The sequence below is a fragment of the Sinohyriopsis cumingii genome, unplaced genomic scaffold (assembly GCF_028554795.1).
Source record: "Sinohyriopsis cumingii isolate HCF-2022 unplaced genomic scaffold, ASM2855479v2 utg000400l, whole genome shotgun sequence".
In the NCBI taxonomy this organism is placed as follows: domain Eukaryota; kingdom Metazoa; phylum Mollusca; class Bivalvia; order Unionida; family Unionidae; genus Sinohyriopsis; species Sinohyriopsis cumingii.
The window spans coordinates 290,922-311,163 of NW_028315895.1; the positions used below are offsets into that span (position 1 = coordinate 290,922).

The 20,242-nt window shown below is 33.1% G+C and overlaps 1 protein-coding gene across 1 annotated transcript in view; it reads left to right on the forward strand.

Moving 5' to 3' along the window:
• The first annotated feature begins 1,166 nt into the window (after positions 1 to 1,166).
• Positions 1,167 to 20,242, forward strand: part of LOC149774181 (peroxisomal ATPase PEX1-like) — a 109,685-nt gene continuing 90,609 nt past the window's right edge. Inside the window, exons 1-3 of the mRNA XM_089945712.1 lie at positions 1,167 to 1,356; positions 13,681 to 13,821; positions 16,438 to 16,521. Coding sequence (XP_089801838.1) covers positions 1,261 to 1,356; positions 13,681 to 13,821; positions 16,438 to 16,521 — 321 coding nt within the window. The 5' untranslated portion in view covers positions 1,167 to 1,260. The remainder of the gene's footprint in view (positions 1,357 to 13,680; positions 13,822 to 16,437; positions 16,522 to 20,242) is intronic.

Genomic DNA, 20,242 nt, shown 5'->3' on the forward strand with positions numbered 1-20,242 from the left:
TGATAAATCCCATAGACCCTATAAGATCCCCATTAACTACTTAGATTTAATACAGTTATTATCATATTAGGGTATATAAAGTTTATTGGTTTTTAACTTATTATAAGCTATCATGTCGGTGGATCTTCATCGTATGACTATGTGACAGCGACTGGTTATAGTTCATGAATTATTAATGTTATCGTATTATGATACAATAAACCTAGAATTCGTTTTAACTTACTCTAAGCTCAAGCATTGGAGGTTGATCGATGTCATCTGCTGGTTCGCCCTTTTTTTTTCTTCTCTTATTTGCCGAACGTATGTACTGCAGACGAAGGTCAGCCTATCCAACTTCAGTGTATTTGGGCTGAATTGTCCAATAGCCCCTCTTACCTCTGGGACAGACGCGGTGCCGGATTACCAAATATTCAGAATAGGCACCCGCCTATGGACCCAACGCCTTTTAGGGACCCCGCGACAATACTTATTAGATAACTTTTGTTTAATAACATACCATGTTAATTTATTTAATAACATTAATAAGTGTTAATATTTTTGTGTAATAAAATTGGTTTATTAAAGTTGTTGGTTGGTAAAATTAAAAACGTAAAAGGAGATAGTTTTCGGGGGTGGGGGTGGGGGGCAAGATTTCGATTGCCTCAGGACCTCCACAGGGTTTAATCCGGCACTGTACCGACGGCACGTAAGAACGCGGACTATTTCGATGATTGCGATCAGGAGATAGAGACTGGTTCAGCTGTAGAGCAGACGAGCTGCAGGCCTATGCAGAGGGAAACGTCTCCAAGCGTTTCTACTAACCTTTGAAATCTGTTTTCGACCCCCAGACTTCAAGGTCCTCTCCCCTCGTCAGTGCAAATAGGAAAACACTGCCTTCTGAAAGGGCCAAAAAGGGAGAATAGAAGTAACCTCCATATGCCAAAATATTTATTTATTGAAAGAAAAAAAAGAACAATTAACATATAAACAACGCAAACATTTATATTTTGATAAATATATTTATTTCAATTTTGTATCAACAGCAAATATTTTCGAATATTGTCCGTTTAAATACCTATATATGGTCATTGTCGTGTATTTGCAAGTCTTTGCTCACCTTTGCGCGTCTTTGCGATATTTAGTAGTAGCCTTTGAAGAACCGTAACTCTAAATTGTTTACATTGGAAAATGCCGGAAAGAAATAAATGCAAAGACCAATGGGCCGATATTTTTATTTGATTTGAATAAGTAGGCGATGGAAATCATAAAGGAAAAATAACTATGAGTTTAAAAGTTGCAGCAGTTCTCTACAGTCGCAACAAGGACTGTTTTTCAGTGTTGTCGACTGACCTTTTCAAACTGGGAGTTCATGAACCTGTTAGTACTAACCTTAATTAAGATTTCTCAAATATTATTGCGTACATTCATATTGCACGTGAATATTAACTGGTTTCACTGGCTAGCAGTAACACTGACGTATCCAGTAGATTTGAAAAACTTGGTCAAATACTATATTAGTGAAGAATTTGTGAACTAACCTAACGGTAAAAGCTAATGTAAATTTCAGTGCTTTCGTTTTCCCACCTGGAATTTGATCGTTATAATCACAGGTGCTCGACACGAGCTTGATGTTAAAAAAAATAATAATCTAAAGGAAAAAAAGTCATACAGAGTGACAAAAATACCTTAGATTACCCCCATGACCCGTTCTGACATAGGACCCTCTCTATCATAATATATAAGAGAGAAGGTACGGAACTTCCAAATACTTCGCTCCACCCATGACCCTCGATTTCCTTATGCTATTTCCGTCTTTAAAGGCACGCGACCATACAATATGGCTTGTTTTACTTCTGAGATATTTTTCTATCCATCAAGCCATCATTGACTTATCTGCGTTGTACCAAACTGAAGTTACGGGCTGTGAAACGTGCGATTTTCGCGAAGTTTCCCTTTGTGGACACTTCCGTGCTCCTATGGGTGGCGCTCACCAGATAATATGTACTTTTGAGAGAGTGACGTATGTAAGGTGAAGTAGTTCGCATTTAAAACATGCACAGTGGAGAGAATGTTTGCATACCTCTATGCTACATTAATGTAATGTGGATGATATTTCTTTTGAATATTGTACTTTTGGAAATTTTACATGATTTAAGCACACTGCTAACTAAAATGACTGCTCCCTTGTGTTAAAAAATCAGTCTGAATTAGTCTAAAGTACACTATACATAGCAGCTATTAAAATAGGGAAAATGAATTTTGCCAGACTAGACAATACCAGCTTCTGAAAGTACAATGAATGAATTACCAAATATATGAAATGTAAAAAAAGTTATCGGCTCTTTTTTATACAACTGACCTCTGAAGTTCAGGAAGTGAAAATGACCAAGTAGAGCTAGTACTTTTTTGAAAGGTGCACATTTGAAGTAAGGCCAAGCTGTATACTCTATAACCCATAGTACACCCATCAATCATACACCAAAATAAAGGGAATTAAAGGTTCTTTGCATTATACCTAAGATATACAAGGTCTTTTTTAAATAGCCAGTATAACCAGTGAGGAAAGCCGGGGACATTCTTTTTCTTTAAAATCCTAACCCTATGCAAAATGCGAAACTGTATAGCGCCACCTTAAAGAAAATAAAAAAATGTTTGCAATTATTTTTTTTTATTTTCATATAATTATGCATGATGTTCTGAATAAAATGGTACATTCATATTGCATTTAAGCATGAAAATAAGCTAATTATGATCATTTTTCTCTTGCATACATAATTTGCCATGAGGTATGTTTGTGTGAGTAGTGACCTTAATTATGGGGAAATTAGAAGACTTAGAATATAGGAATAGAGTCAACTTAAATTTAAAACTGTTGCAATAAGTGACAGAAATATATGGTGAAAATGTTTCTTTTCATTTATTTGCAATGAAATAAAAAAATAAATGAAGAGAAAGTGAATTCGCTTCTTCCATATTAAACAATAGGCAAATATTTTACACTTTGACCTTTGACCTTTATGAAGCTGATGAGTTACCTCCCTTTTCTAATTGTAAAATTCATTGTTGATATCTCAGAAATAATTCTGGCTAGTTTCATGTTCCTGTCATTCAGCATAACATTGGTTGCTATGTTTACAAAATGTAATGTGCATTCTTAAAATAGCTCACTTTTATCATGGAGGGGTGTAGGCTGGACTTGTTAGAGACTCTGACACTCATAAATACTGTTCTGTGGGGAAAAAGGCCGGAGAAATATTCATAAGGATTGTTTTGATGCTTGCGACTTAAATGTTTCAGCCATATAAACATAATTAAATCATAAAAAAAAATAATACCTACATCTTCTTTATGGTGGCACTCACCAGATAATATGTACTTTTGAGAGAGTGACGTATGTAAGGTGAAGTAGTTCTCATTTAAAACATGCACAGTGGAGAGAATGTTTGCATACCTCTATGCTACATTAATGTAATGTGGATGATATTTCTTTTGAATATTGTACTTTTGGGAATTTTACATGATTTAAGCACACTGCTAACTAAAATGACTGCTCCCTTGTGTTAAAAAATCAGTCTGAATTAGTCTAAAGTACACTATACATAGCAGCTTTTAAAATAGGGAAAATGAATTTTGCCAGACTAGACAATACCAGCTTCTGAAAGTGCAATGAATGAATTACCAAATATATAAAATGTAAAAAAAGTTATCGGCTCTTTTTTATACAACTGACCTCTGAAGTTCAGGAAGTGAAAATGACCAAGTAGAGCTAGCACTTTTTTGAAAGGTGCACATTTGAAGTAAGGCCAAGCTGTATACTCTATAACCCATAGTACACCCATCAATCATACACCAAAATAAAGGGAATTAAAGGTTCTTTGCATTATACCTAAGATATACAAGGTCTTTTTTAAATAGCCAGTATAACCAGTGAGGAAAGCCGGGGACATTCTTTTTCTTTAAAATCCTAACCCTATGCAAAATGTGAAACTGTATAGCGCCACCATGATAATAAGAATAACCTTTTGAGCCAATCATATTTCGGCATTGACGTTAGTGCCACCTATTTTGAAAATAGAGATGCATGTATACAATGTGTTGTGCAGTGAAGATGACAATGTATAATACTTGCATGGAACAGGATTCCTAAAGTTGAATCGAGTTACTGGTAAGTAAAAATCTTACTTTTGCATCTACCGCTGTTCTGTAATTCAAGAAGGGATGCACCATAGAGTTGAAAACATTGTCCATATCACTCTTGTCACCAGTTTTCGGATGAGCACGGAAATGTCCACAAAGGAAAACTTCGCGAAAATCGCACGTTTCGCAGCCCGTAACTTCATTTTGGTACAACGCAGAAAAGTCAATGATGGCTTGATGGATAGAAAAATATCTCAGAAGTAAAACAAGCCATATAGTATGGTCGCGTGCCTTTAAAGACGGAAATAGCATAAGGAAATCGAGGGTCATGGGTGGAGCGAAGTATTTGGAAGTTCCGTACCTTCTCTTTTATATATTATGATAGAGAGGGTCCTATGTCAGAATGGGTCATGGGGGTAATCTAGGGTATTTTTGTCACTCTGTATGATTTTTTTCCTTTAAATTATTATTTTTTTCTTAACATCAAGCTCGCATCGAGCACCTGTGGTTATAATGTAGACAAAGTGAATTTGCCCATGCCCTTGTTCATATATAGAATAACATGCTTGTTCAACGGGATACATTATGTTTTTGGCGGGTATTTTTAATTGTATTTTTGTAAATAGATGTTAATCATTGTTTTATCAGTTACATCATTGTTTATATTGTGACATATGTGAGATTTAAACAGTTTCTTTGCAACTATATGCAATGTTTGTATACAAAAACGCACTTGCAAGACAGACAAAATCATTAATTCACTTCACAGTCCTTTCCTAAATTCAGACAAAAATAACTTGGACAGAATACAGTTAATATAGACTTTGTAAAGTATGTTACAGAAATACAAATTTAATGTATTGATACAAAGTATTAAGTGGTTCATTCAAATTGGTTTCCTATGGCCATGTTGTGGAGAGGTCTCTTTATTATTACACTATTTTTATCCTTTTCAGGCATGTCGCCTTGTCAATAGTCACAGTGATACAGTGATATACAGATTATGTTATTTATAAATACACCACTCCATTGATAACTCATGCCCTAATAACTTACGAACCTGCTTATAATGTGGGGTTTGGCATGGATCCCATTATTTAAACCAGAAAATACCAAAGCGTTGATTTGTTGAAATCACAGTCAAAATCGGTAATGAAAACATTTTTATATCTCTCATTTTATCGCCATAAGTCGTAAATAGACCTGGAAATTTTATCAGCATTTGGAAATATAAAAATTTGAATACAGTAAAACCTGTTATGAGAGACCGCCCCTTCTGCCAACCAAAAGCTGTCTCCCAAGACAGGTGGTCTCTCATAAGAGTTGTGTGAAAATGGACTGGTTTTCAGGGCCAATAGTTAGCATTGTTGAAAAATAAATAATACCCATACTCACTGTACATGTGTCATAGCCTTTATTCATAAATCTTGTTAAATATTGCATGCATTCCTCTCAAAATATCTTTATATAATAAAGATATACATCTATCAAACAACTAGAATAAAATTTATATTTCAGCATCACATTAATATGTGCAAAAAATGAACAGTTAGATATGATGTATATATCTTATTCTATACACTTATTCACTTGTTTTTTTAAGAAATCCATTATACTTCTTTGTTGGCATGTTTTACTCAGCTGTTTGGTCTGAACATGTATCTCCACTGCAAAGAAGCAAAATTTTGGGATCACCATGTTGTAAAGGATATTCTTTAATCTCTTTTAAATTTGTGTTGGTGGTTCTTTCCCGGGTTCTTCCTCCACCATTAATACTGGCCGCCATGCATAGCCTATCGTGTGCTGAAAAATGGCGTTAAACCCAACAACAACAACAACAACAACATTAATACTGGCCTCTATTTTGCGAGCGGTCTTACCCTTTTTCATTTCTTTCAATGACATTAATCCTTTCTTCCAGTGTTAAAATTTTTCTTTTTTTTCAGCGGAGGTTCTGCCATTGTTATTAGTGTTGACATTATACAGACTATCGGTTTTGATCAGGTTTTGGGGAAATGTGGAATAAATATATATTATGTACCAATGAATGAAACCAAAAGATATAATTAACTCATCAAGAAACAATACATTTATTCTGAGATGAAGTATAAATAAACAGCGTTATAGCTCGATAATCAAAGGTTGCGACCATCTGCACCCAGGTAAACAAATGGTGGCTTGGTGAAACACTTACAAAAGAATTAAAAAATAATTTTGAAAAAATCCGGAAATGATTCTCTCTTACTAGTATTAAAGACAATGAGCTCATTCACCCTCCAGGCATTATGGATTAGCTGGAAAGACAAACGATGTACTCAAACCTACACTGAAGCCCTTTCAAACGATTTCTACCAGCCTTTTGTGAGTTTTCATAAAGATAAAGAAAAATATAAACCTCAAAATTGACTACGTATTTCCGTCATTACTCCCTTTGATGTTACTCTTACTGGCTATTCACATGACTTCGGCACTACAATGGCGGTTAGTGACATGTACTTTAGTCTGGTTTACTGCAGTTTACAAATGACACCGTATGCTGGAGTTGTAAATTTCACAAAACTGGTACTGTAGCAAGACAAATTCTTTTTAAACACATTATTAGAGCAATCTTTACTATTTATGCAGTCTTTGTTACAAAGGATTAAAATTTAAATGATGGTTAGAGGTGTTTATCTCGATATATGGTTTTTCAACTATAGTTTTATTTAATGTGCACTTTGTTTGCATACTACATTTATCCCAAGCTCTAGTGTTTACAAAGGATTAAGTTAAGGTCAGTGGTGTCAATCTGTTTTGTTTGTTTGGCGATGCGGTTGTTCATAGCAGTGTCAAAATGCATATTTTGCCAAGAAATCACGGTCACTGGTCGCATTCAGCAGGTGGTTGTTCATAACAACGTTTATATAGTAAAATAGATATGTGCATTACGATTGTGGTCGGAAATGACAGGTGGTCGCTCATAGCAGAGGTCGCTCATGACAGGTTTTACTGTAAAAATTCGTATAATTTGTTATATTTTCTTTCCATACAACATGTTTATTACATAATAATTCATGATATTCAAGGAAATTTTGATCGATCAAAATGGCATGCCTAGTGGAGCCAGTACTTTAATAAATAAATACCAATTAAATTTTAAAAATTATAGAGTGAAATTTGTGTTCTACTTCTATCATTCAGCTCTTTTTAAGTCTAATCATCATAAATGCAATGTGCCTGCTTGTAATTAAACCTATTATGTGCCACTTAACCATAACAGCTATGCCCGTGAACATTTATGTGAAAACTTAATTAAGTGCTGACCGTGTTTTGACTAGTGAAAGCATTTGTTTTATTGTTGCACTGAAAAAAGCTTGCCTCCTTTGTATTATGACATAAATTACATTTTCTTAATCAAATAAAGGAGGTAGAATAAAAAAGTTAAAATCTTGCAAATCCTACATGTTTAAGATCTGGTGACCCCAGTCATACATCGGTGAACTTCTTTTAGTTGATTAATCGAACACTGTTATAAATATTTTGTGTACATAATCTAATTAAACTACCTTAAACTAACCTACTTAGTCATAGTGGTGATAAAAAATAGCAGGGCAACCAAACAAAAAATGAATGCTTCATGAAGTAATGAGCATTGTTTAACAGATATGGACCATTTTGGGGAAAACAAGTTTCAGAGAATTCCCAGGGGTCAAGCTAGACTTGAATTTTAGGATGTGACTTCTTTTGGATAGAGCAGAGAACAGGGAGAAGTGAGAGCTGAACAGGTTGAAGTGGGATCAAAGCAATATATATATATATATATATATATATATATATATATATATATATATATATATATATATATATATATATATATATATATATATATATATATATATATATATATATATATATATATATATATATATATATATACACATACATACATACATACATACATACATATATATATATATATATATATATATATATATATATATATATATATATATATATATATATATATATATATATTATACATTTATACCACATATATTAAAAATAATGTGGCATTTAGTGTTGGTATAAAGCAATTTGATATACCAATACTATTGGTATATCAAATTGTGATCCGCCCATGGCTCAATAATATGCATCTATAAACATTCTAGCGACCGTCAGTTGATTCTAGATCAATGATGAATTTCCACACGTTAATCATTAGTGACATATGAAAATAATGATAAAAAGTATTAATAATCTTTGTTTTCTAAATGAAAGTAATAGGGTACACATTTTCATCACAATCCTTTCTGATTTCTGTTTCCAATACCCCTCTCATGCATAACAAACTATGCAGAAATGCGCAGTGAGAGAGAAAAGGAATTTAAGCTGGATTAAAACCTTGAAATAGAAGTTACACCAAGTAACCTACAAGAATAAGTTTTGTCAACAATACATGTATACTTTCCTTGAGATTTTTCTACAGTGTTTATCAATGATACAAAGTTGAAAAACATATTGACATTATACAGTAATTTCCTTGGTTACATGGTATTTAATGTTTTGTTGTTGTTTTTAAACATACTATACTGTTCTAAAAATTGATTATTATTTATTAAATTTGAAAATGTCTAAAGGCCTCTCTCTCTCTTTCTCTGGACCACTATAGCCAGATATAGGCTAAAATCTATGAAATGACAAATGTATAGGATTTTCGTTTGCGTCTTTTAAAGTTAAACCAGCCAGAGAGAGAGAGAGAGAGAGAGTTTATGGTCAGTGGTACTGTTACTAAAGCAGAATGATAACTTAGATCAATTGTAAATATATTAAAATATTTTAATTACCTCTTGTTGGTTTGTCACTTTGCTTAGCTTCTATTCTACATTAATTTCCTTGAGCCATTAGGTGAATGGCTTAGCATTCATGTGAATGGCATAGCTAACCAAATGTTTGTAGTGCTCTGCTTTTTTTATTAAAACCATCTTTCGTGTTTAACTCATAAGTGTGTATTATATTGATTTAATTAATGTGAAGAAAAAAAGAAACTAAAAAAAGAAAACATTCAACTTATCAATATGCAAAGGTGGTTGTGAATATCCATAAAAGACAGAACTACATTTTGTAGGAGACACACTCATGGATGTGAGCAGTTCATTCATCAGGTCAGTACACAGCTGCATGTAGTAAATCTTAACTGCTTTCAAAGGACCAATATATGTATTTGTATGTGATATATACAAAATATATGCACAGTATGTATGATGTATCAATGATGTACCACTCATACATTTTTAATTAAAAGGAAACTCGACAAGCCTCGTTTCCTTTTAGTGAAAAATGTATACATCTCATAGTTTATCATTGATACAGCCGACATACTATACATGTAAAAGTGGTAAAAGTTAAGTCAAACTGACCAGAGGATGAGAGAGAGAAAGAGAGAGAGAGAGTTTTAAAGTCAAACCGGCCACAGAGAGAGAGTTCATAGTTGGTGGTACTGTTACTAAAGCAGATTAATGACTTAGATCAACTGTAACTATATAAAAGTATTTTAATTGCCTCTTGTTGGTTTGTCATTTTGCTTAGTTTCTATTCTACATTAATTTCCATGAGCTGGTAGGTGAATGGCTTAGTGTTCATGTGCACATTCAATTTTATGCAATATATTCAACAGGATACAAGTAATATGTTCATCTTTTATTCCTTTAAGTGGTTTCAATTTATCAGCATGGATGCTCTCCAGGAGATAAATTATACTTAAGTTTTTTTCTTCTTTTTTGGGTAAATACATATATATATATAACTTAGTTGAATTATGTCTTCTTTTTCCAGTATGCAAATTGGCTTTTAACATTGATTTTAAACAATTATTTATTTTTAAGTAGAAATTTGTCAGTTCTGCTATAATTTTTACACATTTGGTGCATGTTTAAAAACTATCATATTCATATGCAATGTGGTTTGGCAGTATGTCGTAAAAAGAAAACAATGGAAGCTATACATTGCAGTGAATTTTAACTGCATAACTTGATTACAGTATTGTTAGTACAAATCCTTAATCAACTACCCTTAATCAAGAATTTTTCTTTTTACTTTCTACAAGTTCACTATAAAATGCAGTTGAAATAATTTCAAAACTTTTTTGAAACAACCTCTCTACTATGTAAATGAGAGTACATGCATGCATGTTTCAGATCATACTGTTCCTTCTAATTTCTTTGTTGCCGATAAAACTTTACTGTAACTGTTCATCGACGACACATGAAGAATTAAAGTCAGTATATGAATGAACTAAACACTTTTTTCAACCAAATGGAGACAACCAACATGCAAGTGCATCAGTTTTTAGAAAGAGGGCTTTATTTAATGTAACCGCTCACTTAAAAGCTTCATTACAACTGTACATTGATAGGATTGCAACTATAAAGTTTTATTTGTCTACATATTTGGTGTAATGTTATGCATTGGTTAAATAATACTTGTTTTTAGTTCATATTTCATCTGACTAATATTTTAGACACATCAATTCATAAATCACATTTTTGTTAATTGTAATCGTCTTGTTTTGACTCTGTGGTCATAAACTAAGTAACAGAAATAAGCAAAACCAGCAAGTTTTCTAAAACTTAAAAAAACAATTTAATTATCAGTGTTTTAAAATGACAATCAGGAGGACAACTTTATGAATTGAATAAAAAGTAAGTTCTACTAATGTCCAAAGAATAATGGTCCACCAACATTCCTGATATGCCAAAATGGTATTGTCGAGAACTCTTTTGAATAATTCACAATAGTCCAAGAATAATATATAGTCCAATGAGAATTTTCTATTTCCACTGAATAATCCAAACAAATGTTTCTCTTCTCAAATAGTATCTAAACACAACATAAAATACATCTGCAGACTTAAGAACACAAGAAATAAGAATGACTAAAATTGTCCTGCTTCACATTCTTTTATACAAGCATCAGTGGTGAAAATGCACTTTGCTAATACTACCTATGCGAGAAATCGCAAATTTACAACATTGTAGAAGAACTCACATCATTTAACCCATCCAGTGGAAATTAACTTAATTATTCTAAGATGCCACTAGACCAACATATCCAGTGGGAAAAAGAGCTAAAAAACCTATCAACATATTTACTAATAATTTTATTATCAGTAGCTGTAAACATGTACATAAGCATCTGTATAATGATCCTATGCAATGTTAGGTTCCTAATATATTAAAATGGAACCTATGCATGTATGAAATTTCACCTAAATATAATCACTACAATTTACAGTTATGAACAAAAATTGCAAAAATCGATATAACAGTTCCATTTTTAAATTTGATTGAGTTTCCTTCTGTTTTGTTAGAATATTTTTGTATCTGCTCATATCACATTTGGTTACTTGGGTCTCTCTTTCAGTAAAGTTAAATTTAGTCCTGGTAACACTTTGATAATTTTATAAACAGTGATATAATTGGCATAAGACTGACATCAGATTGTCTATTTACCCAAAAATAAATTGAAACTACTTGTAGGAATAAAAGATAACATATTACTTTATCCTGTTGAACAAACAAATTAATATATATTGCATAAAGTTGCATGTGCACAATTGCATCTAGTACTGCAATCCTGTTGAACAAACAAATTAATATATATTGCATAAAGTTGCATGTGCACAATTGCATCTAGTACTGCAATCCAAAGGGCAAAGGACACTGTGTCTCCCAGTATCCAAAATTTGTGTCACATAAATCATTTTAAACAGTCAAAGGAAAATATGTGGTAAATAATGTACTTGTAGTGCTAAAAAATTGAAATAATCTAATTGACTTTGACAGCTTAACTGTGTTGTCTACATATTGAATAGTAATATGTTATGTTATAATATATCTATTTCTTAAGAACTCACATATTTGCTTAGTAACCTTAAATATATTATCAGTGTTTTCCGCTTCTGATTTTGAACCCTGTGCAGAAACAAATTATGTTCAATAAGTTTCATAAATTGGATTGGGTAGTGATCATGCATTTGTGTGTCTGCTATGCCATTACACAGTTCAGAGACCATTAGGTAATGATCATGTGTTTGTATGTTGGGCATGCCATTACACAGTTGAGACACCATTAGGTAATGATCATGTGTTTGTATGTTGGGCATGCCATTACACAGTTCAGAGACCATTAGGTAATGATCATGTGTTTGTATGTTGGGCATGCCATTACACAATTCATTTACAAAATGCAGTACATGATCGAACACAATCATATTCCACATGCCTTACTTGGCTTCATTTTATTTTGTAGCTTTTTATTGGATGCTGTAACTGTTATATTTACCTCATGCAGTTGGCTTTATTGGAAGATCCTGTCATTGATTTGTGATTTTGTCTGTAGCCCAGTTAACTAAATATTTGCTCTTGGCAAACACATTCCATAGCTAGATATACAGGATACACTGTATATACAGTTGTTTGAATGTGTGTTTATTTAAAAATTATATGTATGTATTCAACCAATTTATTCTTTTATTAATATGTTATACATGCTAGGTATTAAGGCCATTGGGATACAAAGTGCCTAACCTATGAATTCATTAACTTTCTCTAATCAGTCAGTTCATCTCTCCATGCACAATATCGATTCTCATGAAGAAAAATCATGTAAAGAGTGATTATTTGTACTAAAATGTATTGAAACATTAGAGGAGAACTGGGGATCCATACAGTTATCTTTATATGAAAGCGATTTTTTTATATATGAAAGCAATGATTAGTCTTTCACTTGGAAACTTGTTGAAGTATTTGTCCAACATATTGCATGTTACATTTTTTATGGCTTATCAAATAAATTTACATCAGTTGATATGCAGTCAGTCTTATAACATAGAGAAAACACTTTTGTATTGGAGCTGCTAAAATAGATACTTTTTCTGATGATGAAAAACTTTATTTTCTGTCAGTTTAGTTCTGATAAAAAAAAACTCTTGCAAATTCTCAGGTCTTCTATAAGCAAGAATTGGCTTGCTTTTATAAAATGTTTTTACACTGTTTTTATTTGATAACTTGCGGAAACTCCAACATTTCTTAATTGAATGGCTTATTTTTGGTAAGGAAGGATTATATTACATTATGAAACGAATTTTATATTTCTCTTCTGTACACTTTGCTGTGTTTAAAGCCTTGTTTTGAGTAAGATTGCAGCTTTGTTTAATGCAGAATCAGTTACCAGTAGGGGTTAATTTCTTCTTTGAAGATTTGTTTTTAATTCATTCAGAGAATGTTGTGATTGACAGTCATCTGAAATTATGTTTGTATCTTTTGCCTGACTATAAGGTATGCCATTTTACATGCTTTGAGATAACAAGAAGGATATGCCAATTATTGGTAAATATTAGTTTCCTTGAGATGAACATTTGTAGAGATAGTATTATCAATTTTTTTAATATATTTACATGTAAGAATGATAAATTCATACTGGATGGAGTACAAATAAATTTAATTGTTGGATGAAATTAAATTTATTGCTGTTTTTGTTGTGTTTTTTAAATTTCAATTGCATATATATTTGTATATTTTGCAGTTTCTTGTCATTAAAGTGGTTTATGCAAATGAGCAGAAAGCCTTCTTTAGCTGGTCAGGAGAAACAATCACTTCATCTAGGAGTGTTCTGCAAATCAATGGAGTGTATGCAAATAAGCTGGGCTTGAGAGAAAATGATGAGGTAGTCAGTAGTCTTTCTTTTGAGTAGATGATATATTTATTAAATTGTTTGTTTTTAATACTCCAAGCATTCCATGACATTAAATTCTGCCCTAAATGTTTTCTCAATGTATTGTTGTTTAATATATATCATTATTACAAGTGCCTTTCAAACATTTCATTTAATGCATTTCTTTCTAATACTGGGAAATATTTCATTTTCTGGGAGTGTTGTCGATTGTTCTTTGACATTTAGGAGTCCTGCTAAATTGAGCTGCAGTTGCTAAAGACTTAATATGATAGACTTGGGACTGAAAGAGTGAATTTTTTAATCCTACCATCAAATCAGTTGTATGATTAGTGTCATTGGGGAGTGTGCTTTGCTCCAAATGCCTCAGAACTAAATAAGCCTCATGTATTGATATGCCATAAAATGGAAAACCAAAACCACCAAGTCATGTAGTATACAATTCCTTCTGCATTGTTCCCATTAACTGAATTTGTAGTTGGGCTTATAAAAATAAATATTGTATAGAAAAGTGGTCAGAAAATTATCGACAGTTAATACATATGAGTAGAACTATATTTTTGCATACGTTTGGGCATATGAAAAAGCACCATATTTAGGAATTTTAATGCAGCTCGGCTTTGCACTTTCAGTTTGAAAATGTGCATTGTTTGTGCACCTGCCATATGACATAACTATGAAGCACAGTTGGATTATTCCATTTTGATTGGCAACTGTTTTTGTTTCATTTATCTATTCTGTATCATGTTATGCTGTGTAATAATTCATTTTATAGAAAAAGTTCAGGAGATAAAATGCAGCCTTTTAAAAAGGGATGAGAAGAATAACCTATTAAGACAGTCAGCTACTTCTTTGAAATTAAATGATTCTCCGATTTAAATTTGTATATAACCACCAAGATGAAATTCTTTAGTAGACAAGAAGTTGTTTAATTATGATTGCCTTTAAAACATGTTTGATTGTTGCTAACTAGACAGAATAGGAAGCCATACCATAAAAGACTAGAAATGTGAGATATGTTTTATGCTCCTGCGATTAGTTGAGTGATAGTTCATGAAAATTATTTAAGTTTGGTCCGAAAAGTGACCAAGCATTCAGTTATGATTTTCCGTAATTGAACAGGAACATCTTAAGTTTTTTCTTTTCAAACTATTTCCACATTTTGAAATGAAATTGCTGCAGAAAATTAAAATATGTGTATAAAAGCTTCCAGTTTATGTAGCCATCATTTACATAGTACAGCCAAGTGGAAAATGACAAACATGTTGGTAACCATTCAACTTCCAGTTTATGTAGCCATCAGTTACATAGTACAGCCAAGTGGAAGATGACCATTGTGTTGATAACCATTCAACTTCCAGTTTATGAAGCCATCAGTTACATAGTACAGCCAAGTGGAAGATGACCAACGTGTTGGTAACCATTCAACTTCCAGTTTACGTGGCCATCAGTTACATAGAACAGCCAGGTGGAAGATGACAATCGTGTTGGTAACCATTCAACTTCCAGTTTATGTAGCCATCAGTTACATAGTACAACCAAGTGGAAGATGACAAACTTGTTGGTAACCATTCAACTTCCAGTTTATGTAGCCATCAGTTACATAGTACAGCCAAGTGGAAGATGACAAACGTGTCGGTAACCATTCAACTTTCCTGTTTATGTAGCCATCATTTACATAGTACAGCCAAGTGGAAGATGACAAACATGTTGGTAACCATTCAACTTCCAGTTTATGTAGCCATCAGTTACATAGTACAACCAAGTGGAAGATGACAAACGTGTTGGTAACCATTCAACTTTCCTGTTTATGTAGCCATCAGTTACATAGTACAGCCAAGTGGAAGATGACAAACGTGTTGGTAACCATTCAGCTTTCCTGTTTATGTAGCCATCAGTTACATAGTACAGCCAAGTGGAAGATGACAAACGTGTTGGTAAGCATTCAACTTTCCAGTTTATGTAGCCATCAGTTACATAGTACAGCCAAGTGGAAGATGACAAACATGTTGGTAACCATTCAACTTTCCAGAATACAAGCAACATACCAAGAATGAAAAAATTACATTCCTTCTGAAATATATAGATAAAAATATCTCCAGTTGATTAAAATTGATGGTTCCAGAACCAGTCATGGATCTTCAAATTTCAGTGGATTAAAATTGATGGTTCCAGAACCAGTCATGGATCTTCAAATTTCAGTGGATTATAATTGATCGTTCCAGAACCAGTCATGGATCTTCAAATTTCAGTCAGTTCCCAACACTACCAATTCACAATACTAACCTGCACTAATTCTGGAGGGATCAAAGACTGTTAACCATGTCCATACTTATCATGTCCAATTTTATTACAAATTTTACATCTGCTCATAACTTTATGATTATTGCACGGATTAAAACAAAATTTGGTATGAGGCTTTAGATGGGGAACATGTAGGCTAGTTTTGGTTTTAAACCTTCTTCCAACAAACTTCAGTGGAATTATAATCTCTGTTTGATTTAAAAAGTGTCCCTTGGGTTGGATCATGTTGATTGGGACACCTGTGTTGTATTGACACATTCATCATCAATTTTATATTTTACAAATGAACTATTTTGTATTTTTCAGGTGATCATTGAACATGTGCCAAGTGTACCCACATGTTATTGGGTACGTGTGGAGCCCCTTTCTGTTGATGATTGGGAGATATTGGTAAGGTATTGCTTACTGTCCAATGATGATGATGATAATTTTGCCAGAAAAGCAATGTCTTTACAAGTTTGTCTCATTTAACCATTGTGTCCATTTTTTTACTACCCACATCAGTGTTTTCTTCTGGGTCCAGGACTGCACAAAACTTCCTCACGTTTAATGAATATGCCCTTAAAAACTAGTAAGCAAATGAAATTATGCATAATCAGTTTGAAGTTAGTAATATATTCATGAACAGTAACAATATTCAATCTATTAATGGAAGTACGTATAGTTCAAACACCATAATAAAACAATGAGATGTTTTTAACTGAATAATGAGACAATTTTAATTGAACAATGAGACACGTAGTTGAGGAGTGAGAAACTTAATTAATCAGTGAGGTGCTTAATTGAACAATGAGACACTTAGTTGAGGAGTGAGAAACTTAATATTAATCAGTGAGGTGTTTAATTGAACAATGAGACACTTAGTTGAGGAGTGAGATACTTAAATAATCAGTGAGGTGCTTAATTGAACAGTGAGACACTTAGTTGAGGAGTGAGAAACTTAATTAATCAGTGAGTTGCTTAATTGAACAATGAGATACTTAGTTGAGGAGGAAGAAACTTAATCAGTGAGGTGCTTAATTAACAGTGAGACACTTAGTTGAGGAGTGAGAAACTTAATTAATCAGTGAGGTGCTTAATTGAACAATGAGACCCTTAGTTGAGGAGTGAAAAACTTTATTAATCAGTGAGGTTTTTAATAGAACAATGCGGCACTTTCTTTGATTATCTAGTTACTTAAATAATTTACACACTGCAGTTGGCAAGGTTGTGCAGGGGTTGCTTGCAATTTTCTGCATTCACACTTTGTTGACTCTCCTGTTACATGCATTTCTGATGCATACAATTTAGTAGCTTTCTCCTGGCGTATGTACTCCCACTGTCCCAATAATGAAGGTAAACAGCTAGGTTTTATTTTTATGCATTAAAAGTATTTTCTCACAGACACGTTTGTTGAAATATTCTATAAGGAGAAAATTACCCCCAGTGCCGCTTTTACTAGATTTATAAAACATTACAGTTCTTCACACCTCCACCAATAATTTTCTGAATCAAAAGGAAATCTCAAGACTGCATATCTAATGGTGTAGAAGTTGATTCTTTTCAATTGATACTGTTTGAAAGCTGTAGTTTAGAAGGTGATTCATTTCAGTTTGAAACTACCGTCAAACCTGCCCAAATATTCACCTGAGTTCAGTGGTCACCTGGTCACAGTGGCCATTCTAATTTTCCCCTGTCAATTGTCCTTTATAAATGTCATGTAATCAGTGATGAGTGCAGTTGCATCAGTTGATATATGAAGGGAAGATTTCCTTTGATCACATAAACATGTGATCAGACCCAATTGCACTTTTGTCTGTGTAAACTGTATGGAGAACTACTTTATACTGATGTCTATAAATACAGTCATGTGCACAGTAATTAACATAAACACTGAACTGGAAGGAATACACATTGCACGCCTTTAAAACGAAATAAAAACGGTGGGTTTTATTGTATTTAGAAAACTTAATACATTGATTTGACAGAATCAGATAACATATCTTTGCTGTTTTTCTGAATATAACTAATTCTTTATTTGACTAGATTTGAAAAAGAAAAGCTGGGAAACTCAAAATCTACCAACAACATTGGGGCTACAGCACTTTCACTGCAGCTTGCTACAATTGAATTTAAACTATAGGTAAATAGATATAGGGATTGGGAGGAGGAGGTTTCAAAGACTAACAGTATAACAATTGGATTCACAGTCCTACAATGTAAGATGCCAACCGTGATAGTTACGATGTGGGGTGGGTGGGAGATCTGCTACACCCCGCATCATAACTGTTATATAGTTTTGATGTCTTGCATTGTTTGACTATCAGACCCTCATCACTATAACTGTTTACCAATAGTCTTAATTTCATTTGTAAGTAGCCTTTATAGGTAACCTAAACCATTATTCAACACAAAAATAGATTTAAAGATGCAAATATTGGTTACTCATGTGTGTGGATAATAGCGATTCACAAGGCACAATGAACTCATGATAGCATAAAATCCAAGAGACATTCATATGTCAAACAAAACAACACATCCTTTGTTTTGAATATTGAACTTCTACTCAGATAAACATATGTCAATTTAGAGAAAAGATTCCATGCTGTGGAATGTTCAAAACCTTAGATTGCCTACCATTGTTAGAATGTTTTGGTTGATATTGACATATTTATTATGTTGCAGATGGAGAATTCCCTGTTCTAAAAATTTTGTTGTTGTTGTTGTTGTGGGGTTTAACGCCATTTTTCAGCACACGATAGGCTATGCATGGCGGCCAGTATTAATGGTGGAGGAAGAACCTGGGAAAACCCCAGAAAGAACCACTGACCCACGAGAAGCTACTGGCAAGCTTTCTCACATACCCACATTGGCTGAATCCAAGACTCAAACCGGCGCAGACAGAGGTGAGATGGCAGTGATCCATAATGGAGAGCGCTTTAGACCACTCGGCCACTCGGGGCCCCTGTTCTAAAAATAGCTATGTAGCAGATGCCTCAACAAGAATTCATACACTTAAACAGGCTCTAAAACTGATAGGAAACATCTTTTTTTTTTAAATTTAACAATTAAAACTCAATAAAATTATAAATAATTGCAAATATAAGAATAGCCACAAGAAAGTTCTTTTCATTGCCTAATCATCAAATGTCTCTCCTGTCTTTTGAGCTGTGTGAGTTTGGGCAAATCCATCAATTTATGCTTAATCTATCAATTATTGCTTAATCCATCAATTATTGCTTAATCTATCAATTGTTCAAAGAGTGAACACCTGTTTTGATGCCCATTTACACCACCTGGCCTAACAAAAAGTGAGTCCTGTTTACCAGTCGTAAGTAAATTTTGGATTTGAATTTAAGAAGCTACTAAAAATTGATCAAAACTTCAACACATGTGACAGTAATAGGAAAATCAGTAATGATGTAATGTACATGAGGGATTAAAGTGAGGATACAGTAATCTTTTGTGAGGCTTTTTAATTTATTATTATGTTAGTTTTGTTTTTTCTAAATAGCTACACCAAATACATGTATTCGATAGCATACTAATACTGTTAATAATACATGTAATGCATGTACTCGCATATAAGCCCATTCACGTATAAGCCCATTCGCATATAAGCCCATTCGCATATAAGCCCATTCGCATATAAGCCCATTCGCGTATAAGCCGATCCCCAAACTGAACAGGTATAAACACTAAAAAGTGCTTGACCCACGTATAAGCTAACTCACAACTCCGAGACATCTCAAGATGCATGAAGTAAGTTCTAAATGCATTTATTTAGGCGAACTTATATTTTTTTAAAAATTGCATGTATACTTATCTTAAGAAACTTTTGAATTTTCTGTTTTCTTGTACCCCTGCACTAAACTTGAATGATGTCCCCAAAATACAGTAATGAAGTTTCAGAAATAATGCTTCAAAAATTACGCTAATACCATAAAAGCTGAGTTGTAGTTTGCTTTGATGTAAATGACCTTACACCACACCTGTCAACTTTCATGCAAGTAAGGAAATAACCTTCCGATTTTTGGGGTGCCATGCCTACCTCCCAATTTCATAATATCTTCCGATTTTTGCTTCCTATTATTACATTATGTCTTTGATTTTCATTTCTTCTTAACAAGAA